Here is a 25,022-nt window from a genome sequence, read left to right on the forward strand (position 1 = left end):
GGTGGTTTCTATGTGGTTGCTAAGGCGTTGTTGTTATTATGTACGTAGCTGGTAGTTTCTATATGGTTGCTAAGGTGTTGATAAGGCATTGCTATGATGTTGCTGGTGTTTTCTTATTTGGTTGCTAAGGCATTGTTATGATGTTGCTGGTGCTTTCTATGTGGTTGCTAAGGCGTTGTTATTATGTAGCTGGTGGTTTCTATGTGGTTGCTAAGGTGTTGATAAGGCATTGCTATGATGTTGCTGGTGCCTTCTATGTGGTTGCTAAGGCGTTGTTATTATGTAGCTGGTGGTTTCTATATGGTTGCTAAGGTGTTGCTAAGGCATTGCTATGATGTTGCTGGTGTTTTCTATGTGGTTGCTATGGCATTGTTATGATGTTGCTGGTGCTTTCTATTTTGTTTGTTGGTGGTTGTTGTTGTTTATATGGCATTGTTATTATTTGTTTGTTGGTTTTTGTTTGGTTTTTGATGTGTTGCTGGTGTTTTCTATGTGGTTGCTATGGCATTGTTATGATGTTGCTAGTGCTTTCTATGTGGTTGCTAAGGCGTTGTTATTATGTAGCTGGTGGTTTCTATATGGTTGCTAAGGTGTTGCTAAGGCATTGCTATGATATTGCTGGTGCTTTCTGTGTGGTTGCTAAGGCGTTGTTGTTGTTTGTATGTTGTTTTTTATGTGTTTTTTATGGGGTTTTTTTTTTGTAGCTGGTAGTTTCTATATGGTTGCTAAGGTGTTGATAAGGCATTGCTGTGATGTTGCTGGTGGTTTCTTTATGGTTGGTATTCTGAGTGATTTTCAATGTTGTTCAAGGTGTTAATACACAAATTTGTTTCTTGCCAGGATTTTTTAGAAAGACATATTTTAATGTTGTCAATAAGCTTAATAATTGAGGACAAAATCAACAGAATGTCTATACAATCTAATTTTTAATTAAGAAAAATTATTTATTGCTAAAATACATACACAGTCAAATTTCAAAAAACATTTTTTTTAATTATTATTTTCCTCAATATTATAATAAATAATACAAACACTGATGTGTCTAAACAATGATGGCACAAAAACAATGTCTATTAAACTGTTAAGGCCGAGGAGGTGAATTTTGGTGCAAAACAGTGTAAATCAGTGTACAGTCACTGACCTGAAGAAAAAAATACTAAACCCTGTGTCCTCCATCATACGGCTGTCTAGTCCTCCAGTGTTTCACAGTGCAGAGGAGCTTCAGAGGAGAGCATGCGAGAGCTTATCTCTGCTCCTCTGGAGGAAATCTGACGAATCTTCAACCTCCAAGGCTTCAAAGGTACATCTTTCAGCTCACTGATCTCCTAGAAAGAGTTACACTTATCTTATCTCTAATTACAGTCACAGTTCTGATATGATTGTGGTGAACATGCTAATAAAACACTAGCTATGTTTCCATCCACCTACTGTATCTTTATGCGCATTTTGGAATATCGCATTCAAAAACGCTGGATGGAAACGCCAAGATGAGCATAAATTACGATGGAAACACTTTTACTGAATAAATTCCACCAGGCGCATCAAAAAAGTAATGTGAGTTTGCATGATGGGATCTTGCTGCACAGCATCTGAAATGTTTTTATGGTCGTTCTGAAATGCTTGAGCAAAGTCTACCATCAAAGTATTTCTGTATAATTGTCTTCGCAAACATCAGCATCCACCTCCGAAAGCACTGACAGCGTTTATTGTGTTTCATCTGCTCGCTCTGAAGTGTAAGTAATTTATCATAAATGAAAATGATTATATTTAGTGGCTTATCCTACTTTCTTAGTGATATTTAGTGCCAGTTTATCAGGAAGTGATGATTTTGTTCTCTTTAACTCATTGGATGGAACCAGTGTTTTATTCGTGAATGTTTTATGCAATATTCCAGTTTTGCGCACAAGTTAAAATCACATCTTTGAATAGCAACATAGCTACTTCTTGCTTAAATTAGGGAGGATTTTAAATGCGTAAAGCTCTTTTTCCACTGTGAAATGTGTCTGGTTTGTGTGATGTGGTAGCCATAACAATGTCTCGCTCCCTTAAACGTGCTGTTACAGTCAGTAGCCCATCCTGGCACTCTTTCACCATAAACTCACCGTCCTCCATCATTTCTCATTTCATTTCCAGCCAGGCGTTCGCTTGAACAATTTACAGAGAAAACCCATTTGAGTCTTCTCATTCCACCTCACCAAAGGCTTCCCTTGGCCAAGCAAAACTTCAGTTTGTCATTGTGTTTTAGTGTTAATGGCAAAAAAAAAACAAACAATGAATGTGAATGTATGATTCTGTTGTTGTTATAAGAACAGGGGTGATATAAAATAGGGTGGTGTCCTTGTTTTTCTCCTCTACTGGTTTTGCAAACCTTTCAATCAGTGCCCAGTGTCATGTAGCCACCGTTGGGTTTGTGTGACTGTCACAGGACGTGTCTTTACCACTTTTCATATTATATATATATATATATGTGTCATAACGACAGGTGATTGAATTGTTTGTTTTTTAGCAACAATTTTTAATTATATGTAATATTATATTTTAGCTATTTTAAATTATTATTTTTTTTAAAATTGGAATTATATTTATTTGTTTTAAATCTTGAATTTGTTTTTTTGAATGTTTAATGATTTTATTTTTATTTTAGTTTTATATACAATTTTAAATTTTTTACTTTTAATAAAAATACAAACAATTCTGTTTTCTGTAACAATTTATGTTTTAATTTATGTTAAATTCACTTAATTTATGTTAAGTGGTTTTTAACATTTTTGGCCATATATACAAGATATCTCCTCTATTATTTCTTCTATACTTATGCTTATAATTTTATTTTATTTGAGCAAAAACTGGGAAACAAACAGAAACAATAGTTATTTAAGTGAAAAAAATAAAAAGAGAATTTTAGAATAGAATTTTTAGAAACTGAATTTTTCCTAGCATTTCAATTAAGTTAGAATAATTTATTAATAATGATATTCAAATATATGGATTTTATTTATTTATTTAAATTAAAATAATATAAAGTTTGCTGATGTTCCTAAGTGAAAAATTTATTTATTCAAAACAATAAAAGATAATGTTACAGTATTTGTGCATAACTTCATTAATAACCATGTGCTGAGCCTTTGCTTTTTCGTGACATCACAACCAGCGTGCTGAGCCTTTGCTTTTTCGTGACATCACAACCAGCATTTCTAGTCTCCTCTGTGTCTCTCCATATCACAGTATGCTGTGTATGGGCTCTTCTGTGTCATCCGGTCCACAAGAATGCGCAGTTTTCTACGTGTATTTTGCTTTGATTTGAAAGAAAACAGTGCATCCTTGTGGCGCGGATGACACAGAAGAGCATACGCAGCATACGGTGATATGGAGAGACACAGAGGAGACTGCTGACAAAGAAATTGTTGAATAAAGTCGTTATTTTTGTTTTTTTCGCTTACAAAAGGTGTTCCCGTTGCTTCATATAACCCAGATTGCACGTCTGATGGATCTTTTCTGGACCTTGACACTGTTATTTATTTGGCAGTCTATGAGACAGTCACAGGTCTCTTATTTTTGTTTTTTTAAATCCCTCCAAAATATCTTAAATTGTGTTCCGAAGACGAACGGAGCTTTTACAGGTTTGGAACGACATGGGGGTAAGTGATTAATGACAAAATTTTCATTTTGGGATGGAGTATCCCTTTAACATCAATGATTTTAACATGTAAGGAAAGACTGACTAACCGGCAGCTCCAGAGCCTGAAGCGGCATGAACTCGTTCCCGAAGAGACAGAGCTTTTCTCGGCCGGTATCCCGTGGCCTGCGTTGCCGTGCATTCATCTTTATCTCCAGATCCCTAAAAACATGATCTCCAGACAGAACCTGAGACACACAAGACCACACTGTGTAGAGAAATCCTTTACAAACAGTCAAGTACTGTAGTTTTAGCAGATGTGACCCTGGACCACAAAACTGGTCGTAAGAGATGAATAAATAATCTCTCCATTGATGTGTGGTTTGTGAGGAGGACAATATTTGTCTGAGATACAACTATTTGAAAATATGGAATCTGAGGGTGCAAAAAAATCTAAATATTGAGAAAATCATCTTTAAAGTTGTTCAAATGAATATCTTAGCAATGCATATTACTAATCAAAAATTAAGTTTTGATATATTTATGGTAGGAAATTTACTAAATATCTTGATGGAACATGATCTTTACTTAATATCCTAATGATTTTTGGCATAAAAGAAAGAAATGTATAATTGTGACCCATACAATGTATTGTTGTCTATTTCTACAAATATACCTGTGCTACTCATGACTGCTTCTGTGCTGCAGGGACACGTATAAACTGAACTGACTGACCTCACTGTATTTAGGCAGCGGGAACCTTTCCAAAGAGCTTCTGTGGTCAGAGTCTGGGGTCTGTAGAGCCATAAAGCCTCTTTGCAGGTCTAGAGCTAATTCTGTAATCAGAAGTAGACGTTGCATGTTAAAATATTAATAAATAATGCTTATCTAATCCCGAATAAATGTTAAGACAACATTTGAAAATTTAACGCATTTAACTTCTGTAATGAGACATCTTTCTGATCCAGTGTGTTATTTTAGTATTATTTATGTGATATTAGAGTTTTGTGAATCATTTTTATTTATTTTTATACTTTCAGTTTTCATTTTAATTTTAGTTACATTTGTAGTAATTTTGTTATTTGCTTTTGTCATTTATTTTAGATTTTATTTATTTTAAATATTACTATTTAGGTTTAATTTAATTTTTATTTCAGTTAGGTTTTATTTATATTATTTCCAGTTAGTAATAGTAGTGCTGTTAAATTGTGTGTGTGTGTGTGTGTGTGTGTGTGTGTGTGTGTGTGTGAATACTGTACATATATATATATATATCTTCTTGTCTAAATGGGCCATTTTTGACAGAATGAGATTTAGAGTGGATCACACTTCATGCCAAAAACTCTGTGAGAATAATATTTTATTAGATTGGAAAAAGATGGAAAACATTTTAAACATTGAAATGTTTGGTTAATGATACTTTGATTGTTTACATGATGAGAAAATGAATTTCAAAGTGAATTTGATAAACGAAACAGGTACATTTATAAGAGTGAATTTTGAATTTGAATGTCGTCCCAGAATCCCCTGAGCAGCTGCTCTGAAAGATCAAGAATATACTGGAGGAAGTCTGAGCCCCAGCAGACGTCTAATTCTCCGTCGAGCGTCTAGACAGCTGCAGGGAGAGAGTAACACACACAGCTCAGTCGGGGGCTCAGCTCATCGCTTGTCTTGGCTTGATGCAGACTGCTAGATCCTGTGTGTCCGCGCCGAACGCTCACTCTTCAGTCCAGAGTCAATACAATCATGGCTTTTCAAGTAATGCCGCTCTGTTGCACGGTTTTGTTTTTTGGGTTGTTATTAAGGTAAGAAGTGAGTGCAAATGTACTGATCAAGATTTTTTAATGCTATCGAAGGAAGTCTCCTTTGCTTTAAAAATGCAGTAAAAATTGTTACATATTATTACAATGTAAAAAGGCTGTTTTCTTTGTGAAACTATATTAAACTGTAATTTATTTCTGTGATGTGCAGCTGTATTTTCAGCATCATTACTCCAGTCTTCAGTGTCACATGATCTTCAGAAATCATTCTAATATGATGATCTGCTGCTCAAGAAACATTTCTGATTGTTATCAATGTTGAAAACAGTTGAGTAGATTTTTTTCAAGTTTATTTGATGAACAGATATTTGCTAAATCCAGAAGAACAGCATTTATTTGAAATAGAAATCTTTTGTAACATTTTAAATGTCTTAAAGCATCCTTGCTAAATATAAGTATTAATTTACCCCCCCCCCCTCAAAAAAAGAATATATATATATACTTTAAGCTTTTGAATGTATAATGTTCCAAAAGCTTTTTATTTCAGATAAATGCCCATCTTTGGATCTTTCTATTCAGCATTGTTACATACATACAAAAAAAAAAAAAAAAATTAATCAGCTGTTTTAAATATTGATTATTACACTAAAAAAAATTTCTTGAGCAGTAAATCATCATATTAGAATGATTTCTGAAGATCATGTGACACTGAAGACTGGAGTAATGATGCTGAAAATACAGCTGCACATCACAGAAATAAATTACAGTTTAACAGAGATTCAGAGAGAAAGTGGTAATTTTAAATATTAAAAAATTTAAATTTGAGGCAAAATTGATGTATTTTGGATCAAATAAATGCAGGCTTGCTCTGGTGAACACATGACTGGTCATTAAGTGTAAATATTAGGGGTCACACTGTTCGCTAAAGGAAACTGTGGTTTGTGTGTGTGTGTGTGTGTGGTAATGAGAGTTTCAGTTCACCTGTTTGCTGACTATCGCCCGCACTAAGGCTTGTCCCGGTGACCTCTGAACTTTCACCCCAGCAGATGAAACTCCCAGCACTGACACGTGATTGGCTGTCCTCTGTCCTCTTCTCCTCCTCTTTGATCGGACAGGTAGGTTCTCTGTGGAGAACATTAATGTATCATCACGAGACATGATTGACAGAAGCACAGATTCCAGATGCGGTCGCATAATGCTATCAAATGAATCAATGCATCTCAGTGGCACAAACACACATGTAGCAAAGGCTACAAACAATGACAGTTTTCTATCTTTTAGTATTTACTCTCCCTCTCTTATAAAACGAAAGCAGAGAAAGCATTCTTAAAAGTGAGCATGATCAACTTTAAGGTCATACAAAGTTGTATAACAAAAGTTTTAATGATCATTTTGAGAGGTCCTAAATTTGGGAATGGAAGAAAACAGTAATCTTGATATGGTCCTGGACGTGACCCTTAAACTCCAGAAGTAGTGTTTAATGAAATAAATGTGAGCTCTGCATGTTCAAATTATAGGTATGGATTTGTTAATTTCAGATCGTTTTTTCTGGGTATTTAAAAATAGTTTAATACTGGAATTTTTTTTTAAGGTGGTTGTTTAAGATCTGTTGATGATGAAGTCTGACAGGGTTTAGTTTATGGTTTTTATATTATATTTTATATGATATGTTGTAGAACAGTTTTATCTTCCTCATCTGTTTTAATGTGCCATTTGAGACATTTCAAAATAAGAGTCCACTCATTCGTATATTAGTAAATTTTCAATACATAAGCCTATCTACCATATCAACCAATTTCAATACATACTGTATCAAATAAACATGCCTTGGGTATTTTAGACTTGCTTTGCTAATTGCTAATTGTGTCTCTTTAAGACAGAAGCTGTATAATTCCAATCTTGTAAGTATATGTGATGGATTGAGCCCAAAGCAGGTATAACAGATTGAGGTCTACTCTATCTCCAGAAATAATAACCAAATGAGGTTCTCTCCGGACTTTTCTACCTTTCAACACGTCACTGCCGTTTCTGCCAAATGCTTAAATGGCAGATATATCTGACCACTGACAGCTTTCACGCTGGGGGTTTATTTGTGAAAGCCTCTCTGAAAGTGAGTTCAGAGCCAAACTGCTCTGCCATATGTGCACACTGATCAAATATTCTACAGACACACCGGTTGTTATGTGAGTCTGAGCTTTTAGTTTGGGCTGAATACCTGTAGTCTTGCTCTTCTGGAGAATTAGTTGCTGAACTAATGGCACAACTTTTTCAGGAGGATTTAAACTGCATCGACTTGTGCATTTAGCAGGTAATCAAGGATATAACCATTATTTTATTAATCAGTATTTTGTCTTGTTTACCAGTAAAATACCTAAACATCCTCAAAACAAGATAAACATATTTGATTGATAAATAAATAAAATTCAAAACCTATTTCAACTTAAATTTATTTTAAAATATATCAAAAACTTATTTAAAAGCCTATTTGAACTTAAATATTATTTTTAAATATATCAAAAACTTATTTCTAAACCTATCTCAACTTAAATTTATTTCAAAATATATCAAAAACTTATTTCAAAACCTATTTCAACTTAAATATTATTTTAAAATATATTAGAAACTTATTTCAAAACCTATTTCAACTTAAATATTATTTTAAAATATATCAAAAACTTATTTCAAAACCTATTTCAACTTAAATATTATTTTAAAATATATCAAAAACTTATTTCTAAACCTATTTCAACTTAAATATTATTTTAAAATAAATCAAAAACTTATTTCTAAACCTATTTCAACTTAAATATTATTTTAAAATATATCAGAAACTTATTTCAAAACCTATTTCAACTTAAATATTATTTTAAAATATATCAAAAAACTTATTTCTAAACCTATTTCAACTTAAATATTATTTAAAATAAATCAAAAACTTATTTCTAAACCTATTTTCAACTTAAATATTATTTTAAAAATATATCAAAAACTTATTTCTAAACCTATTTCAACTTAAATATTATTTCAAAATATATCAAAAAACTTATTTCAAAAACCCTATTTCAACTTAAATATTATTTTAAAATATATCAGAAACTTATTTCAAAACCTATTTCAACTTAAATATTATTTTAAAATATATCAAAAACTTATTTCTAAACCTATTTCAACTTAAATTTATTTCAAAATATATCAAAAACTTATTTCTAAACCTATTTCAACTTAAATTTATTTCAAAATATATCAAAAACTTATTTCAAAACCTATTTGAACTTAAATATTATTTTAAAATATATCGAAAACTTATTTCAAAACCTATTTCAACTTAAATATATATTTTTAAATATATCAAAAACTTATTTTAAAACCAATTTCAACTTAAATATTATATTAAAATACATCAAAAACTTTTTTCAAAACCTATTTTAACTTGAAAATACATCTCTGTTCTGGAGGAGGCGTGGCTTTGGAGAGTGATTTGCAGGGAGGGTGAGATCTTATGCTTTCAAAGCCAGCTCTCTATTCCTAGCCTCTTTGAAACACTACACTACCTTTAAACCATAAAACTTTTATTTAGAGGAAAACCTTAAAGCTTCTCTTTTGTTGAAAACAGAATAATAAATGACTCTTTTTACAAATTTCTAAAGATGGTTGTGTGTGTGTTGCATTTTCAAATGCATGAGTGGCGTGCTTTTAACACAATTCACGAAGGTCATACTTTTTTTCGTCGGAAAATACATAAATCTGTATAAAAAAAAAATCTGTATAAATCACATCCTGAGTGTAATTAGGCCTGGATGTGTTGTAATTGTTGCAGAGATTTTAGTATTTGGCATTGTGGAAACAGGTCACCTGACACAGGTAAATGCACCTTTTAAGAATCAATTTGTCAATTATCATTGGAAGTCTTTCTTTTGAAACTTGCGCAGACAGATGGTAGCCAGGGCAAAGGTCAGGCTTTAAACACATGGGGCCAAGTGTCTCCTTCACAAGAGAATTAAAAGGTCAGAGGAAGAGAAGATTTTGCTCACTCAACCGTACATGCTGCGTAAATGATGCACAATTATACCTGTTGGTTTGATAAGTGTCCGGGTTGTTTAAATCCCACTGCTGTTCCTGTCCAAAACAGCCCACACAACTTCCCTGAGGGGTCCAGAGACAGGCCCTGCGGTCCACCGAGATGCTCAGAACGAAGAGTTGAGACTCGTAAGCCAGCAGCTCGCTGCTCACTATCGCCATCTCATGACCCCTCCAAGAGTGCAACAGCGAGGGCAGACCTTCTGCAGACTGAGAGAGACACACATGAGCTCAGAACTGAGATTCCTTCAGCCATTTATCCTAAAGCAGAAACACTGAGCGTGCTTACATGCATGCTCTTGATTATATTTTGACATCACTACAGGGAAATAACCTGATTTATTAATAAAGTCATGCAAACGCAGTTTACTTGCTTTGTCAGGTTACTGATGTGCATGTGAACATGCTCATTAATTTCCATACCTGTGTATCTGCAGCGGCTAAAGCGTACTGTGAGATGTCCCAGACCTTAATGAGTCCGGCTGTGTCTCCGGTGACAAGTAGACTGTTTTCCTGGTCTGTGCTTAAACCCATCACACTCTCATCAGATCCATCAGGTGCATAGAACTGTCCTGCATCAGAAATGATTGGCCAAACTAATCATTGTGGGTTTCACCAAAACAAACACCCAGAAACTGAGTAGAAGCCAGATGATCAGATTGAAAGAAGCCTTTCCAGCTATTTCTGTATTGTTGAGCGTTTGTGGCTCCAACAAGCAAGAAAATTTGTGAGTGACAGCTCTATTTTATATTATACTATCTATAATACTCACCAAGGCTGCACTGATTTGATCATAAATACAGTAAAACAGTGAAATATTATTGCAGTTTCAAAGAAGTGTTTTCTGCGTATATATATTGTCAAATATAATTTATTCCTGTGATGCAAAGCTGAATTTTGTGCTTCATTACTCCTTATACATGCTTATTTGCTCTTTTGTATTATCACTGTTGAAAACAGTTGTGCTGCTTCATATTTTTGTGGAAACTGATACATTTTCACGTTTTTTGATGAATAGAAAATTCAAAAGAAAAGCATTATTTCTAATAGATTTATTTTGTAACATTATAAATGTCTTTACTGTCAATTTTGATCAATTTAATGCTTCCCTGCTGAATAAAAGTATTAGTTTCTTTTTTAAGTTACTAATGCCAAACTTTTTAATGCTAGTGCATCAAGTTTTCCACAAAAATATTAAAAAAAATATATATATATAATTTTTAATAATTTTAATATTAATAATATAAAAAACATTTTTTTAAACATTGAGACAGCAAATCATCATAGTATCACATGAAAAAATAAAATTTTAAAATATACTGAATAGAAAATGTATTGCCCTACACAACTAAGTCCAATAAAATACCAATATAAAATTTAAAATACATTAAAAATAGAAAATAGTTATTTTAAATAGTAAGAATATCTCACAATATTAGTTGCACAATAAATGCATCCTTGGTGAGCAGACTTCTTTCAAAAACATTAAAAATCTTAAATATTCCAGACTTTTTCAGCAGTTTACAGTATATATATTGTGATTTCTGAAGTGAAGTGCAATTTAAAACAGTCCTCAAATAAAAAAGGTCTATATGAAAGTGTTTGTGATGTGTTTAGTTGTGTTTACCTTGGTTGTGTCTGGGCCCAGAGATGCTCCAGCAGCAGACAGTTCCATTCTGTGAGCTGAGCAGCACAGCGCCGCTCCTCAGAACACTTTGCTGGGCTCGTCTTTGCAAGAACAGCAGTCTATGAACAGGTAGATGAGCTCTACACACACACAAGCACATTATTTCCCTCTTAATGCAGTGGTTCTGCATGAAACTGCTGATACACAATCCAAAGATTTGATGCAGGACTGTTAAATGCAAATAATAAAACCAAAACAAGTAACAAGCATGTGTTCTAAGGAAAACAAAATTAAGATTGTTGTGTAAAAAAAAATTAACTTCCGAGATTCTAGACTCCTTAAAATTCAAGAGACATATAGAAATCAAAATAGTCAAGTTTACTTATACAGACAATGCTATGTTAATAATTGTTAGGCATGAATTTTATGTTAATATTAATAAAAATGCAATATTTGATTTTAAGACCAATTTTCTTCAATTTTTGCATTGTGTTGGTTTGCCACTTTTCAATGTATAATCTGGATCCTACAGTGTGTTCAAAGAATATTCTTTGCCAAATAATAAATTGCAAAATGTTATGAATTATTACAAAGTAACAGCAACTAACACATTGAATTAAACTACAATTTAAAGTTGAAAGACTAACTGTTTTTCTTTAAAACACACTCCGAAAATCTTTGTTTTATTTACAACTTTGAAAAATAGTTTTTTATAGTGCAAAAGGACATTTGATCTTTTTTTTCTTACTGTGCATTATTTGCAATGAATCTCAGATCTCAGCACATGGGAATTTTGACTGATAATCATGCAACATTAATTTTACGATATTATATACATATTGCAAGGTTATTATGCACATTGCAGGGATACTTCGTACACTTTTTTCTACATTTTATTGTACTATTTTCCCACTTATGTTATGTTTTATTTTTCACCTTCTCTCTGACCCTCGAAACCACCCGATTTTGCTAGATTTCTATTTGTAAATGAACTGCTTTTTAGGATTGGCTAACAAGCTGGCAAATACATATTTCCAAAAATAGTTTAGATGCACTGGGAAGGTATTCAGTGTTTAAGTGTGTACTTAACACAAGATGAGTGTACTTAATACATATAATCTTGTATTTAAAATAAGCAAGGACAATGCCATTGTTTGCAGTCTGATTTCATACGGACTTCTCTTGCTGGTTTGTCTGCAGTCGTGTGATGGGTTTCTGCAGAGCCAGGCTCCATATAATGATCTCTCCATCATAACTCCCTGTAGCCAGAAGTCCTAGACCTGGACAGTGATCCATGGCCAGGATATCCTCACCGTGCTGACGACCAGACTTCCAGGACAGGTCTGCATTTACATAGATGTCCTGTACTCACAGATACACTTCAGTAAATGTCTCCAGTTCTGCTGTGTCAGACCACCATTAAAACCCACTCTGTTGTCATAGACGTCTCGAGGTATGACCACAAAAGCACACAGCGAGTTGAACAGAACCAGAAAAAATGGCTTTTATGTGTTTATTCTGGCTAAAAGCCCTTTTTGCTTTTAAGTAGCCATTAAAAATTGTATGATTGAGACAGAAACCGGCCCTTACTTCTGAAAATGCAATGCTGTACTGAGCGATCAGTCGACTCCAGCCTGTGGCTAGAAGCTGGTTGTCATGGTGACAGATGACCCCGGTGACCTCTGCATTGGAGACGGTTTCTAGTTTATGAAGATTGAGGCCATTCAGTAAGTTCCACACCTATAGCAAGAGAATGCACACGTGCAGAACATAGAAACGCTGTTTGTAAAAGTATAGGCAGAAATATTGTGAAATGTTTCTACTAATTAAAATAACGGCTTTCTATTTTAATATATTGTTAAATGTAATGTATTTCTGTGATCGCAGCTGTATTTTCAGCATCATTACTCCAGTCTTCAGTGTCACATGATCTTCAGAAATCATTCTAATATGATGATTTGCTGCTCAAGAAACATTTTTGTTATTATTATTATTATTATTATTATCACTATTTAAAACAGTACACTTCTTTCAAAATTCTTTGATGAATAGAAAGACCCAAAGATCAGCATTTATCTGAAATAAAAAGCTTCTAACATTTTACACTATACCATTCAAAAGCTCATTTTGTATAAATATATATATATATATATATATACTCATTTTGTATATATATATATTTATTTATTTATTTATTTTTTATTTTTGGAGTTGTGGGGGTTGTTGATTTTTTTAGTTTGGAAGCATTAAATTAATCAAAAGTGATGATAAAGATTTATAATGTTACAAAAGATTTCTATTTTAGATAAATGCTGTTCTTCTGATCTTTTTATTCAACAAAGAAACCTGAAAAAAATCTACTCAGCTGTTTTCAACATAATTATAACCATACCTTCCTTGAGAACTTAACTGCTTCCAACAGAAATATAATTTCCCATGTAATAAATTTGTGTGTGACAGGTAATATGTTCGTTTTATTTATTTTGGGAATTAGTATTTTTTATGAATGGTAGTAATTGAGAATTGAAGTGCATTGGGTTGTCGAGGTCGTATTAATTATGCTTTTTAAGTTTGAGCTTAAGAAACTAAATTAATTACATTTAGTCATTTAGCAGACGCTTTTATCCAAAGCAACTTACAAATGAGGACAACAGATCAAAACTAACAAAAGAACAACTATATATAATTGCTGTGACAAGTCTCAGTTAGATTAATGCAGTACACATAGCAAGGTGTATCTTATATAATAAATAAAAATAAAACAAGTAAATAGAATAGAAAAAGAATAGGGAACGCTAGTGTTAGAGGCTCTTTTTTAAAGAAAACAGATAAAATAGAATTAGAATAGAGAGTGCTAGAGTTAGAGGGTCAAAAGAAGATGGAAGAGATGTGTTTTTAGCCATTTCTTGAAGATGGTAATAAGGACTCAGCTGCTCGGATTGAGTTCCACCAAGAATTTAAGAGACAGTCAGTTTTCACTGGTGATCTCAAATATGACATTTAACTGTAAGCTTAGTGAACACCTTTGGAGAAGTTAATCCTTCCCCATTCAAAGAGATAGGAGCTGTATTGCATGAAACAGCTGTCCGAGAGGCGTTTCTAAGAAATGACTCGCCTCAAAGGGCTTCGCTGTCATTAATGTTTCCCGACTTGTGACACTTGCCTTGATAGTGCCATTGGTGGCTGCGGAGATCAGTCTGCGCTGATGCACATCTAGTGCCATACAGGAGACCTCCTCCTTACCGTGAGCGTTCCTGATCTCCATCCTCTTAATGCCTGTCTTCACGTCCCACACCGTCAATGTGGAGTCGGCGCAGGCTGTGATCACCTAGACCACGTTACAATAAGACCCTATAATGTTCAGTCCACAAACCATCAATCAAACGAACTCAAACACCAACCTGCTGAAGATGGGGATTATAGAGGGCACAGGTGTAAATCCCAGACCTGCTGTTGGATTCGCTCTTGTGCAGATGCAGTGTGGCCAGAAACTCTCTGCAGGTCACCAGGAGCACGGGATCTGGAGTCAGACTGAGGAGCAGAGGGAAGCTGCCATGCTCCGGAGTGAAGCCTAGATGGATATTAGGGAACTGCAGGGGAATTGTCTTTAAGCATTGTTGAGAAGGAATGTCCCATATTTTCAGCACCTGAAAGGTGATACAAAGAGAAACCGGAGCATTTCAACAAATTATCTTTGACTTTCATTGCATTTAAGAGAAGCATTTCCATGATTTCTATTTCTCATGGAAACAGCCTTCAAACTGGCATGACACTTCAAATGCAAAAACACCCTCGGGCAATCCAAGATGAGTTTGTTTCTTCATCAGATTAGCACTGCATCAGTGTCTCATCAATGGATGCTCTGCAGTGAATGGGTGCCGTCAGAATGAGAGTCCAAACAGCTGATAAAAACATCACAATAATCCACGGTACTCCAGTCTATCAGTGAACATCTGGAGAAGACAAAAGCTGTGTGTTTGTAATGCTAAATTTCTCCAAATTTGTTCTGATGAAGAAACAAACCATCTACATCTCAGAAGACCTGAGGGCGAGTACATTTTCTGCAAACTTTCATTTTAGGGTGAACTATTCCTTTAAGAAAAAACCCTTAAAAACCGTAACTTATTAAAGTTAGGATAACCTCCAACTTGTCTTAAATCCACCTAGAGAAGATATTTTCAAAATTTAACAGGTTGTTTCAAATTATTTTTTGCAATTAAGAATTAAAACATATAATACATAATTCTACAACCAGGGACGTGCATGAGTTCTCTGAAGTGACACAGTGATTAATAATTGAAACAATGATTGGTTATAATTATGTGTGACATACTGTCATTTTCACTTTATTTTGCATTTCAGTAACAATTAAAAAATTGAGTCAAAAAAAGACCTTGTTTTTAATTTTAGCCTATAATTAAAAATATATATATTTTTAAGGCAGGATTCAGCAGTGTGCACACAAATACAGTACGCATTCACTCAAAACAGCACAAAAAAATTCTGTGCACACTTATGATTTTCAGTCAGGGACTCTTATACAATACAATCAGATAATGTCAAAGCTTGCAATTTTTTTGTTAAGAAAAAAATAAGATGTTCCTAACAAAATACATGAGGACTTTTTAAGAATTTCTCAAGAATTGCACTTAGGAACATTCATTCGAACTTCTTGGAATTTATCTTAAGGAATTTCTTTTTTTTTTGTGAAATCCAACCCTAGGTTTTTTTATATAGGTCTCTCTGTTTTGCACGCTAACATCTGCTGGGAGGAAAACTAACAGCGTCCTTGGAGTAGCTGAAGATCTTGCCCAGTGCTTGGTGAATAACCACATCCACCACAGTGGTCTGGTGACTGCGCAGAACCGCAGTCGGGCGGGACGTCACATAACGGTTCCACAGTCTGACAGCAGAACCCACTCCAGCGGTCACCAACAGCCCCAGAGAGAAGCTGAAGTCAAAACACTTGACTCCCTGCAGGAGCAGAAGGAGGAGATGAAGACATAGTCAAAGGGTTTCAAACATTGTGTCGTTATTTGCTGGTAGTCGTGTTGCTGTTTGTGACCTTGGACCACAAAACCGGTCATTTTTTAAAATTGAGATGTATACACCATCTAAAAGCTGAATAAATAATCTCTCCATTGATGTGTGGTTTGTTAGGAGGACAATATTTGTCTGTGATACAACTATTTGAAAATCTGGAATCTGAGGGAGCAAAAAAATCTAAATATTGAGAAAATCATCTTTAAAGTTGTTCAAATGAAGTTCTTAGCAATGCATATTAGTAATCAAAAATTAAGTTTTGATATATTTACGGTAGGAAATTTACTAAATATCTTATCAGAATCAGAATCAGAAAGAGCTTTGTTGCTAAGTATGTTTGCGCATACAAGGAATTTGTTTTAGTGACATAAGCTTCCAGTACACAGAGAGAACAACAACACACACAGACAAAAAAAAAGACAAATATTACAAAATAAATCAAAAAATAAATAAATTGTATGAACAGTTGTTCTATAGATGATAATGGAATAGAATAGAGTGAGATGCAGGAATGTATTAGGATGGAGGGGTAACAAATAAATATAAGGATATTGCACATTTTTATTGCATAAGTGGGGAACATTTAACTGTTCATGAGGTAGATTGCCTGGGGAAGAAGCTGTTCTTGTTCCTGGCTGTCCTGGTATTTGCGGCTCTGAAGCGCCAGCCAGATGGCAAAAGTTCAGTTTTTCTTTTATGATTTTTGGCATAAAAGTAAAAAGTATAATTTTGACCCATACAATGTATTGTTGTCTATTGCTACAAATATAGCAGTGCTACTTATGACTGCTTTTGTGCTGCAGGAACACATTTAGTCTTGTTTTACACAACATCTAGACTTTTTTTTTTTTTTTTTGCAATTAAATTTGTGACTGTGGGGGTGGCTTATTACTTCCCTGAATATTGCACAATGGAAAATGCTGGGGAATAGTCTGTTCTAATAAATCCATCAAAACAACTAAATGAAGACTTTTTATTTGGGTCTGGACACTCCCTTTAAAAAACCACAACACCAACCTCTCTGAATCATGAGTGTGTATTTAGACTTAAATGCTCTTTGACTGTCCTTTCCATAGAAAACAACATCCCTTTAAAGTATGTCCTACTGTCTATCTATCTATCTATCTATCTATCTATCTGATTGACCTGTCTTGTCTACCCAGTTATCTATGGAAGTGGGAATGATTGGATGGCATGGTTGATCATTTGCACATTATGTACAGTAAATATGTTGCTACAATACCCTATACTGTAAACCTGGCTGACAAAAATATGGTACACAGAGAATAAGATGCACCATTGCTGCAAACATTATATACTGTATAATCACCTTTTCTATTCTCCAGATGTATTCCCCTCTCTTCTGACTGACATCAATGATGACCACAGAGCTGGCTGGACTTTCTGATGAAGTAATAATGAGCTCATCATGCGGCTCATACAGGATTCTGTTGATCGGCTCATTGTGGATTTTTGGGATGTGCTGATAGGAGACCAGAGTGCTGTGTGCATGTATATCCTGTATTCAGGAAATCATTTTTACAATTTTAGATGTAGAACAAATGGATTTAAAGGGGTCATGAACTGAGAAACCAAAATTCCCAAAATTCTACGTCTCTGCCCGTTCAGCCCCGTGGATAAAAGCGTCTGCTAAATGATTAAATGTAAATGTAGTGTAAATGTAAATGCTGTTCAGCCCCGCCCACCGATTCCACATCGCTGCCTGTTTAGCCCCGCCCACCGATTCTACGTCACTGCCTGTTTAGCCCCGCCCACCGATTCTACATCGCTGCCTGTTTAGCCCCACCCACCGATTCTACGTCGCTGCCTGTTTAGCCCCGCCCACCGATTCAATGTCTCTGCCTGTTCAGCCCCGCCCACTGATTCTACGTCTCTGCCCGTTCAGCCCCGCCCACCGATTCTACATCACTGCCTGTTTAGCTCCGCCCACCGATTCTACGTCTCTGCCCGTTCAGCCCCGCCCACCGATTCTACGTCGCTGCCTGTTTAGCCCCGCCATGAACAGTACAAAAAAAGGCAGTTCATGACCTCTTTAAATATTGTCATTTTATTCTATATTTTTCTATAATTTTTTAACACATTTTCAGGGCCAAGCTGTCTTGTCACAATACTCATCCTCACAGGGCAAAAGGCATACACTCACCGGCATAAAGATTTGAACTGGGCCGGTCTGGTTGGTAAAAGGCATTTCAAAGAGCCCCTTGAAAGGCTGAAGAAACCACAGCAAATTCACAGAGCCTCTGTCATCGCCCCACATCAGCACACACTTTTCTCCCAGAGCCTGAAGACGCAGATCAAACGTGACTCACAGTAAACTAAAACAAAACCAGACCAGCTTGGAGAATTAGCAAGCTTAAAATAAATTCAATTTCAACACCGGGGCATGAAATGTCAGCAGCCTACCTCTGTGTCATACCAATAACACAGAGCAGTAGCAATATGACTCAGTCCTGGAAAAACACACAGAGAGAGGAACACAACAAGGTCAACACGGAGGCAGAAAAGCGAGCGTCTAGCCTACATCTGACAGGCCTGTTGGCTCATACCGAACAAGTGAACCTGCTCAAAACTGCATGTGGTGGTAACGTCAAAGAAGTGGATGCTCCTGCTCAGGGTCGCCACAGCTATTTTGTGAACATTTCCCAAGTAGACAGCATCGGTGGTCCATCCTTGGAAGCCCTTTCGATACTGCCTTTTATTAAAGGGGCCGGCACACATCTGCAGGGACGAGGGAGAGGTTATGAACTCACAAAATATGACTGAAAACACATCATTCTGTGAATTAAGTGTTAATATGTCACCTCCAGAGGCTTTATGTTGTTCAGATGTCTGTTCCACACGATGAGAGTCCCTCTCTTGCTGACGCTGATGTAACGCATGGGTGGAGACTGACTCAAAGCCAAGACTCGCACGATTGGCTCTTGCTGACATAATGAGTGATTTTACAATTAGTGTGGCAAAAACATTGTGAAATCTCACATTCTATAAACCTAAGACAAGAACAACAAGAATATGCAGATAGATAGATAGATGATAGATAGATTGACAGATTGATAGACAAAATAATTAATATAGACACAAAGTCAAAAGTGATGCAGAAATGTGCCAGCTGTCACCTTGTTGTAGGTACAGTGCTGTATTGAAGGCTGTGAGATGGGGACATTTTTACAGGCCCACATCGAGTCTTTGACATGCTTGTAATGCTGCAGTATGAAGTTGTGGAACGTTTGCCATCCTACACAACCGTCACAAGATACGTCCATCTGCACAAAAGAAGACACACCTGTCATAAAACAGGACCAAACGAGTACATGTAACCAGCATAGAAGTTTGTCTCTTCAGCGGCTCCTGATGAGTAAAAGAAGTGAATAAACACAAATGGAAGAGCACCGGCCTCATTGAATAACTCCTCCACGTCACTCCTCTGGTAGTCTTGGCCTGTCGCTTCTTTCAGAGAGGAGAAGAAATCCTCAAAACTCATGGAGTTAGCTGAGACTCGGTCATGTGCTCGGACTCTTCTGCTGGGTTTGGATCTCACTGAACGCTTCCTGAAGAACGCCTCCATCAGGGACCTCAGATGACTCGACTGCAGCGACTCCAACAGACGCACACTCCGGCCAGCAAAACTGCAGATTCAATGGAGCGGAAAAATATGGAGTGAAATAAACATAATAAAGTATGCATATATGTGACTCTGGACCACAAAAACAATCATAAGGGGCAATTTTTATAATAAATAATCTCTCCATTGATGTGTGGTTTGTTAGGAGGACAATATTTGTCTGAGATACAACTATTTGAAAATCTGGAATCTGAGGGAGCAAAAAAATCTAAATATTGAGAAAATCATCTTTAAAGTTGTTCAAATGAAGTTCTTAGCAATGCATATTACTAATCAAAAATTAAGTTTTGATATATTTACTGTAGGAAATTCACAAAATATCTTGATGGAACATGATCTTTACTTAATATTCTAATGATTTTTGGCATAAAAGAGAAATGTATAATTTTGACCCATACAATGTATTGTTGTCTATTGCTACAAATATACCTGTGACACTTATGACTGCTTTTGTGCTGCAGGGACACAGATGAGTTACACAGCAGCTACGTTTATCAAAATGATGATTTCCATGAAATGCATGGAGAAAATGAGAGAGAGTACAGCGGAGCAGAGGCAGGGAGGGAATGACAGAGAGACAGAGACCTCCTGTGGAGCAAACTGAAATTGCAGTTACTTTCTCAAGGTGTCCACAAGTAAAGAAGTGCTCATCCGCTGTTGGGTCATGACCCTAAAAAGGTTGCATCTGCTCTGACATTGAGTTGTGGATTTAATTTTTAATTTTTTTTTAAATGCAATTTTATAAAGTATTAAAGTATTAAAAAGTATTAAAAAGTATTAAAAATGCAACTAATCAAATAAAACTTCTATGCTTGGAAACCTCTAAAATGGAAAAAATGCTTCCCATTTACTTTCATGCTAGTGTCAAGAGTTGTGAGGAGGAGAGAAAAAATAAACACAATTTTAAAGTAAATTTAAAATAAATGTATACGTTTTTAAAGTGTGAAATAAATAATAATAATAATAATAATAATAATAATAATAATAATAATAATAATAATAATAATAATTAATACCTTCCTATTTATTTTCATGCTGATGTTAAAAGCCATGCAGCTAATCAAACAGATTTTTTTGTTTGTTATGCTGATAAACTGCAAATGTTTATGTTAACAAAATTGTAAATTTTCATATTCTCTGTCATGACAATTAAAATATAGAAATAAATATTATAAATAATAAATAAATCAATATGCATTAGAGAATAATGATTAGATATGCAAAGCTATGTTCAAATTGTTCACAGATTAAAAATTAAAAATGAAACAAAAAATAAAACAGAAAATGAATAAATAATTTACATATATATTTAATCTGTAAACAATTAAAATGTATATTTTTCCTTGTATATTGTACTACACACTCTAGGTGAAAATCAGTTAAGTTTAAACCATATATAACTTGTCTCTGATATGTAACATGATAAGAAAATATTGATTTCCTATAAGAATTATGTGTAAAGTAATGTCCCTTATACACTACAGATGCCATCCATTCCACTGTGAAATTCTTCAGTCAATAAGCTTCTGTAATTTATCATGAAAGCACGCTCTTGTTGCCTTGTGTAACCTGACAACAAGCCTAAATGAGCCGGAAAAGTTACTGATTTAAACATCAGCCCTAATCACAGGAGTCACAGCTGGACAGCTTTAAAACATCACACATGAGAGCACTTAATAACACCTCTAACTTCACAAGTAGGCAATATATTCATTACATTCAAATACAAGTTTATTGGGATGCATGGATGCAAAAATTCTAGCCGATATTAAAAATAAGTGATAATTCTTTATATTTGGAAGACTATAACTGATATATTGAATCTTGAATCTAAATCAAACAAAACACTCACTATTAAAAGACACGTCCCAAGCACTTCATTTTTATTTTAAAACTTAACTGTAGAAAACAAATAGACTGTCTCTTCTAAAAAATAGATCTTTCTTTTTTCAAATTCAAGGTAAACTATAATTTATCAGCTTTAATATATCAACCTAGTTTTCCTCTGATCAATAACAATAACATTAAAGTGAATCAGTTACCATTAAATTGCCAATATTTTGTGCACTAATACAACTTTAGGATTTATTTGCATTCTCAAATTAAATGGATTGGATGTTTGCGTAAAATGTATCCAGAACAAAGAATAAATATGATTGCATGCATAAATGTCTGCGTGAGCAGCAATGCTGTGCCATATGATAAAACTGCATGATGTGAAAAATCAGATGCACTTACTATTGAATAGTGCTGGGGGTTTCCTCCTTATAGACCTTCCACGGATCCACATGTGCTTTCAAAGTGTCCATATCTAATAACAGCAGTAGATACACCGTTTAGAGCAGAAATATGACAGTCTTTTCCTATACTTTGTGTTCAGTGTGTTTTTGCTGTCTCTTATTGTTCCTCAACAAGAGACAGTTATGTTCAGTTTCTAGATTAATCATCTATTAGTTACCAAGACAATGTCCTACAACAACACAATTAAAGAGGGCCCATCTACTGAACACATTTATCAGCCTAAACAAACACCACTCATTTATATAATCTACATTTAAGCCTTTTAAATATAAGTTAACCCATTCTCTCTCTATTTGTAGCCAGAATTGTTTCTTAGACAATGAAGGTTAAAAAACAGTTTTCATGTACAGTATGTAGCACAATTTGAAATGTATGACAGTATTAGGTATAGCAGAAATAATCATTTAATAAAGAAACCTCTCCAGCAGCGTGTGAAGCCTACCGCTAGCGTTACATTTGAAAAACCGTTAAAATGTATCCAACTGTGATAAAATCTATCAGTGCTCGTTCATGTGTGATAAATACACAATACTGAGGATGAAACCTTGATTAGTTGCCTCTCTTCTTGTCAGAGAAGTGTCAGTCATTATTTGGCTCATCTGAAAATATTTTCGGTTAGTTTTTTTGGAATTTGATGAGCGCCGTTTCATACAGTAACAAAAATACAGTCACGATCTCCGTCATCAAGGGGGCGATAGAGTCGCATTCAAATCCCTCTGGCGAGTGTTTATGATTATGATGATGATTTAAAATATGTATATAAAAATGGCAGTTTGCTAAGCAGCAAAACGGACTCTTTTTGTACAGGTCAAATAACTAGAAGCGAATGACGCCGGAAGTCTCGCACATTCAAAATAAAAACGGCGCGTTCAGAGATCAATTTGATTTCAACGAAGAACCTGTGCAATCCGCAGAAGAGCACTATTATTATCAATTTTCAAAGAGACATCGTTTCAATTAATGTATTGACATAATAGCTATTTAATTTGAAACGTTCGCGAAAGTTCCACGGATACATGTTTATATACCACGTGGGTACAGCCGAAATAAATAAATAATAATAAAAATAATAATTAACTTAAATTTTATATAAAGTTATTTTTGTTATAAGTGAGCGTTTTTTGGATTAGATGTGAATTTAAGTTTGTAATATGTAATGTATTTTTTGATTTCTATGAGAAAAAACATAAATAACATTTATACAGTATTCAGTTTGTTACAAAATAGCCATGTTCTCATAATTATAGATAGAGATAGTTAACACAATTATTATTATTTTTAATATGTCCATATATTTTTTATAAGTTTTTATTTCAGTTTTCAAGTAGCCTACTACCTTTTAAGGAAAAATTGTATTACTGTACTGTGTAAACAAAAAAAACAAAAAAACAAAACAAAGCAAAAAAAGATTCACAATGCTGAAAAAGCATCTGAAGTAACAATGTTTGGATTTGAATCTAAATCTAGATAATGTTTAGATTTTGTGTTTGTGGTAAACAGCAGGGATCAGGAGCCGCTGCGTCTGTACTACACATGGACTGCATGTGAAAGTGAAGGTAATTGCAACTTTTTATCTCACAACTGCGATATATAAAAGCAGAATTGCGAGATGTATAGACAGAATTGTGGGATATAAACTTGCAATTTTGACTTTTTTTCTCACAATTGCGAGTTTGTATCATGCAATTCTGAGAAGAAAAAAAGTCAGAATTAGCAGTTTATATTCTGAGAAAATTGAGATAAAAAGTTGCAATTACCTTTTTTAATTTTTTATGCAGTGGCGGTAATGGGCTTCCATAGGAAACTTGTTTTCAAAACTCCTTAATTTGAAACGTTCACCTTTCTTTAATGAATATATACTGTACTTTTATTAAAAATGTTGGATCTTTTTTCACAAATATATATTTTAAAATGTGCCGTACTGACCATCACACATCTTATATTATTGTGCTTACAAACTGTATATTTTAAAATATTTTCTACTGTTGGAGTTCTTCCACTTCTGTAATGTGTGTGTTGGCTATTAAATAAAATCTGTGCTTTTGATGAAACTCTTGAGTTGTTTGTATGTAATGGAATAATGGATAGTTCATACAAAAAATTAAAATTTGCTGAAAATGTGCTCACCTGAGGGTCATCCGAGATCAGGATGAGTGTGTTTCTTCATCAGGTTTGTAGAAATGTAGCACTGCATCAGTGTCTCAGCAATGGATGCTCTGCAGTGAATGGGTGCCGTCAGAATGAGAGTCCAAACAGCTGATAAAAACATCACAATAATCCACAGCACTCCAGTCCATCAGTGAACATCTGGAGAAGACAAAAGATGAAACACATCCAGCATTAAGATGTTTTTAACTCAAATACATAGAGTCCATAATCCATAATAACACTTCCTCCAGTGAAAAAGTGCATCTCCTGTTGTCTCTCACAACAAAATCCACACACCTATTTGTTTAGAGCTGTTTTGTATGGTGCTTGATCTGTGCAGATTTCTGTCCTGATTCACACCAGAACACTTTTTCACTGGAGGAAGTGTTATTATGGACTCATACTGTAGTTAAAAAAAAAAAACATCTTAATGCTGGATTTGTTTCAGCTTTTGTCTTCTCCAGATGTTAACTGATGGACTGGGGTGCTGTGGATTACTTGTAATGTTTTTATTCTGACGGCACCCATTCACTGCAGAGGATCTGCTGGTGAGCAAGTGATCCTCCAGATCTGATGAAGAAACAAACTCATCCTTATCTCAGATGAGCATATTTTAATTTCTGGTTGAACTATTTTTTATTCCTAGACCCCTGGCACATGTAAAACATACTATACTATGAAGAAATATTTCCGTTTCAATGTGTTAATCAATTAAGCATAACACACAACTTGAATGAATAGGTAAAATTTCCAACGTAATAACTGGACATGACTCACAGTAGCGAGGTAAAGTCACGTGACAAACAT

General features: G+C 34.6%; 1 protein-coding gene across 1 annotated transcript; it reads right to left on the minus strand.

Moving 5' to 3' along the window:
* Positions 1–713: 713 nt before the first annotated feature.
* Positions 714–23,017, minus strand: LOC109099213 (WD repeat-containing protein on Y chromosome-like). Its single transcript, XM_042734728.1, has 20 exons — positions 22,612–23,017; positions 22,005–22,077; positions 19,261–19,770; positions 18,946–19,068; positions 18,691–18,862; positions 18,548–18,594; positions 18,288–18,425; positions 17,454–17,642; positions 15,863–16,054; positions 14,482–14,727; positions 14,244–14,408; positions 12,671–12,820; positions 12,258–12,442; positions 11,081–11,220; positions 9,877–10,025; positions 9,446–9,663; positions 6,358–6,500; positions 4,352–4,452; positions 3,727–3,864; positions 714–1,325 (listed from the first exon to the last, which is right to left on the minus strand). The coding sequence occupies exons 3-20, from the start codon at positions 19,432–19,434 to the stop codon at positions 1,188–1,190; spliced, it is 2,808 nt and encodes a 935-aa protein (XP_042590662.1). The 5' UTR covers positions 19,435–19,770; positions 22,005–22,077; positions 22,612–23,017; the 3' UTR covers positions 714–1,187.
* Positions 23,018–25,022: the final 2,005 nt, after the last annotated feature.

Source organism: Cyprinus carpio, chromosome B12, assembly GCF_018340385.1.
Source record: "Cyprinus carpio isolate SPL01 chromosome B12, ASM1834038v1, whole genome shotgun sequence".
Classification (NCBI taxonomy): Eukaryota; Metazoa; Chordata; class Actinopteri; order Cypriniformes; family Cyprinidae; genus Cyprinus; species Cyprinus carpio.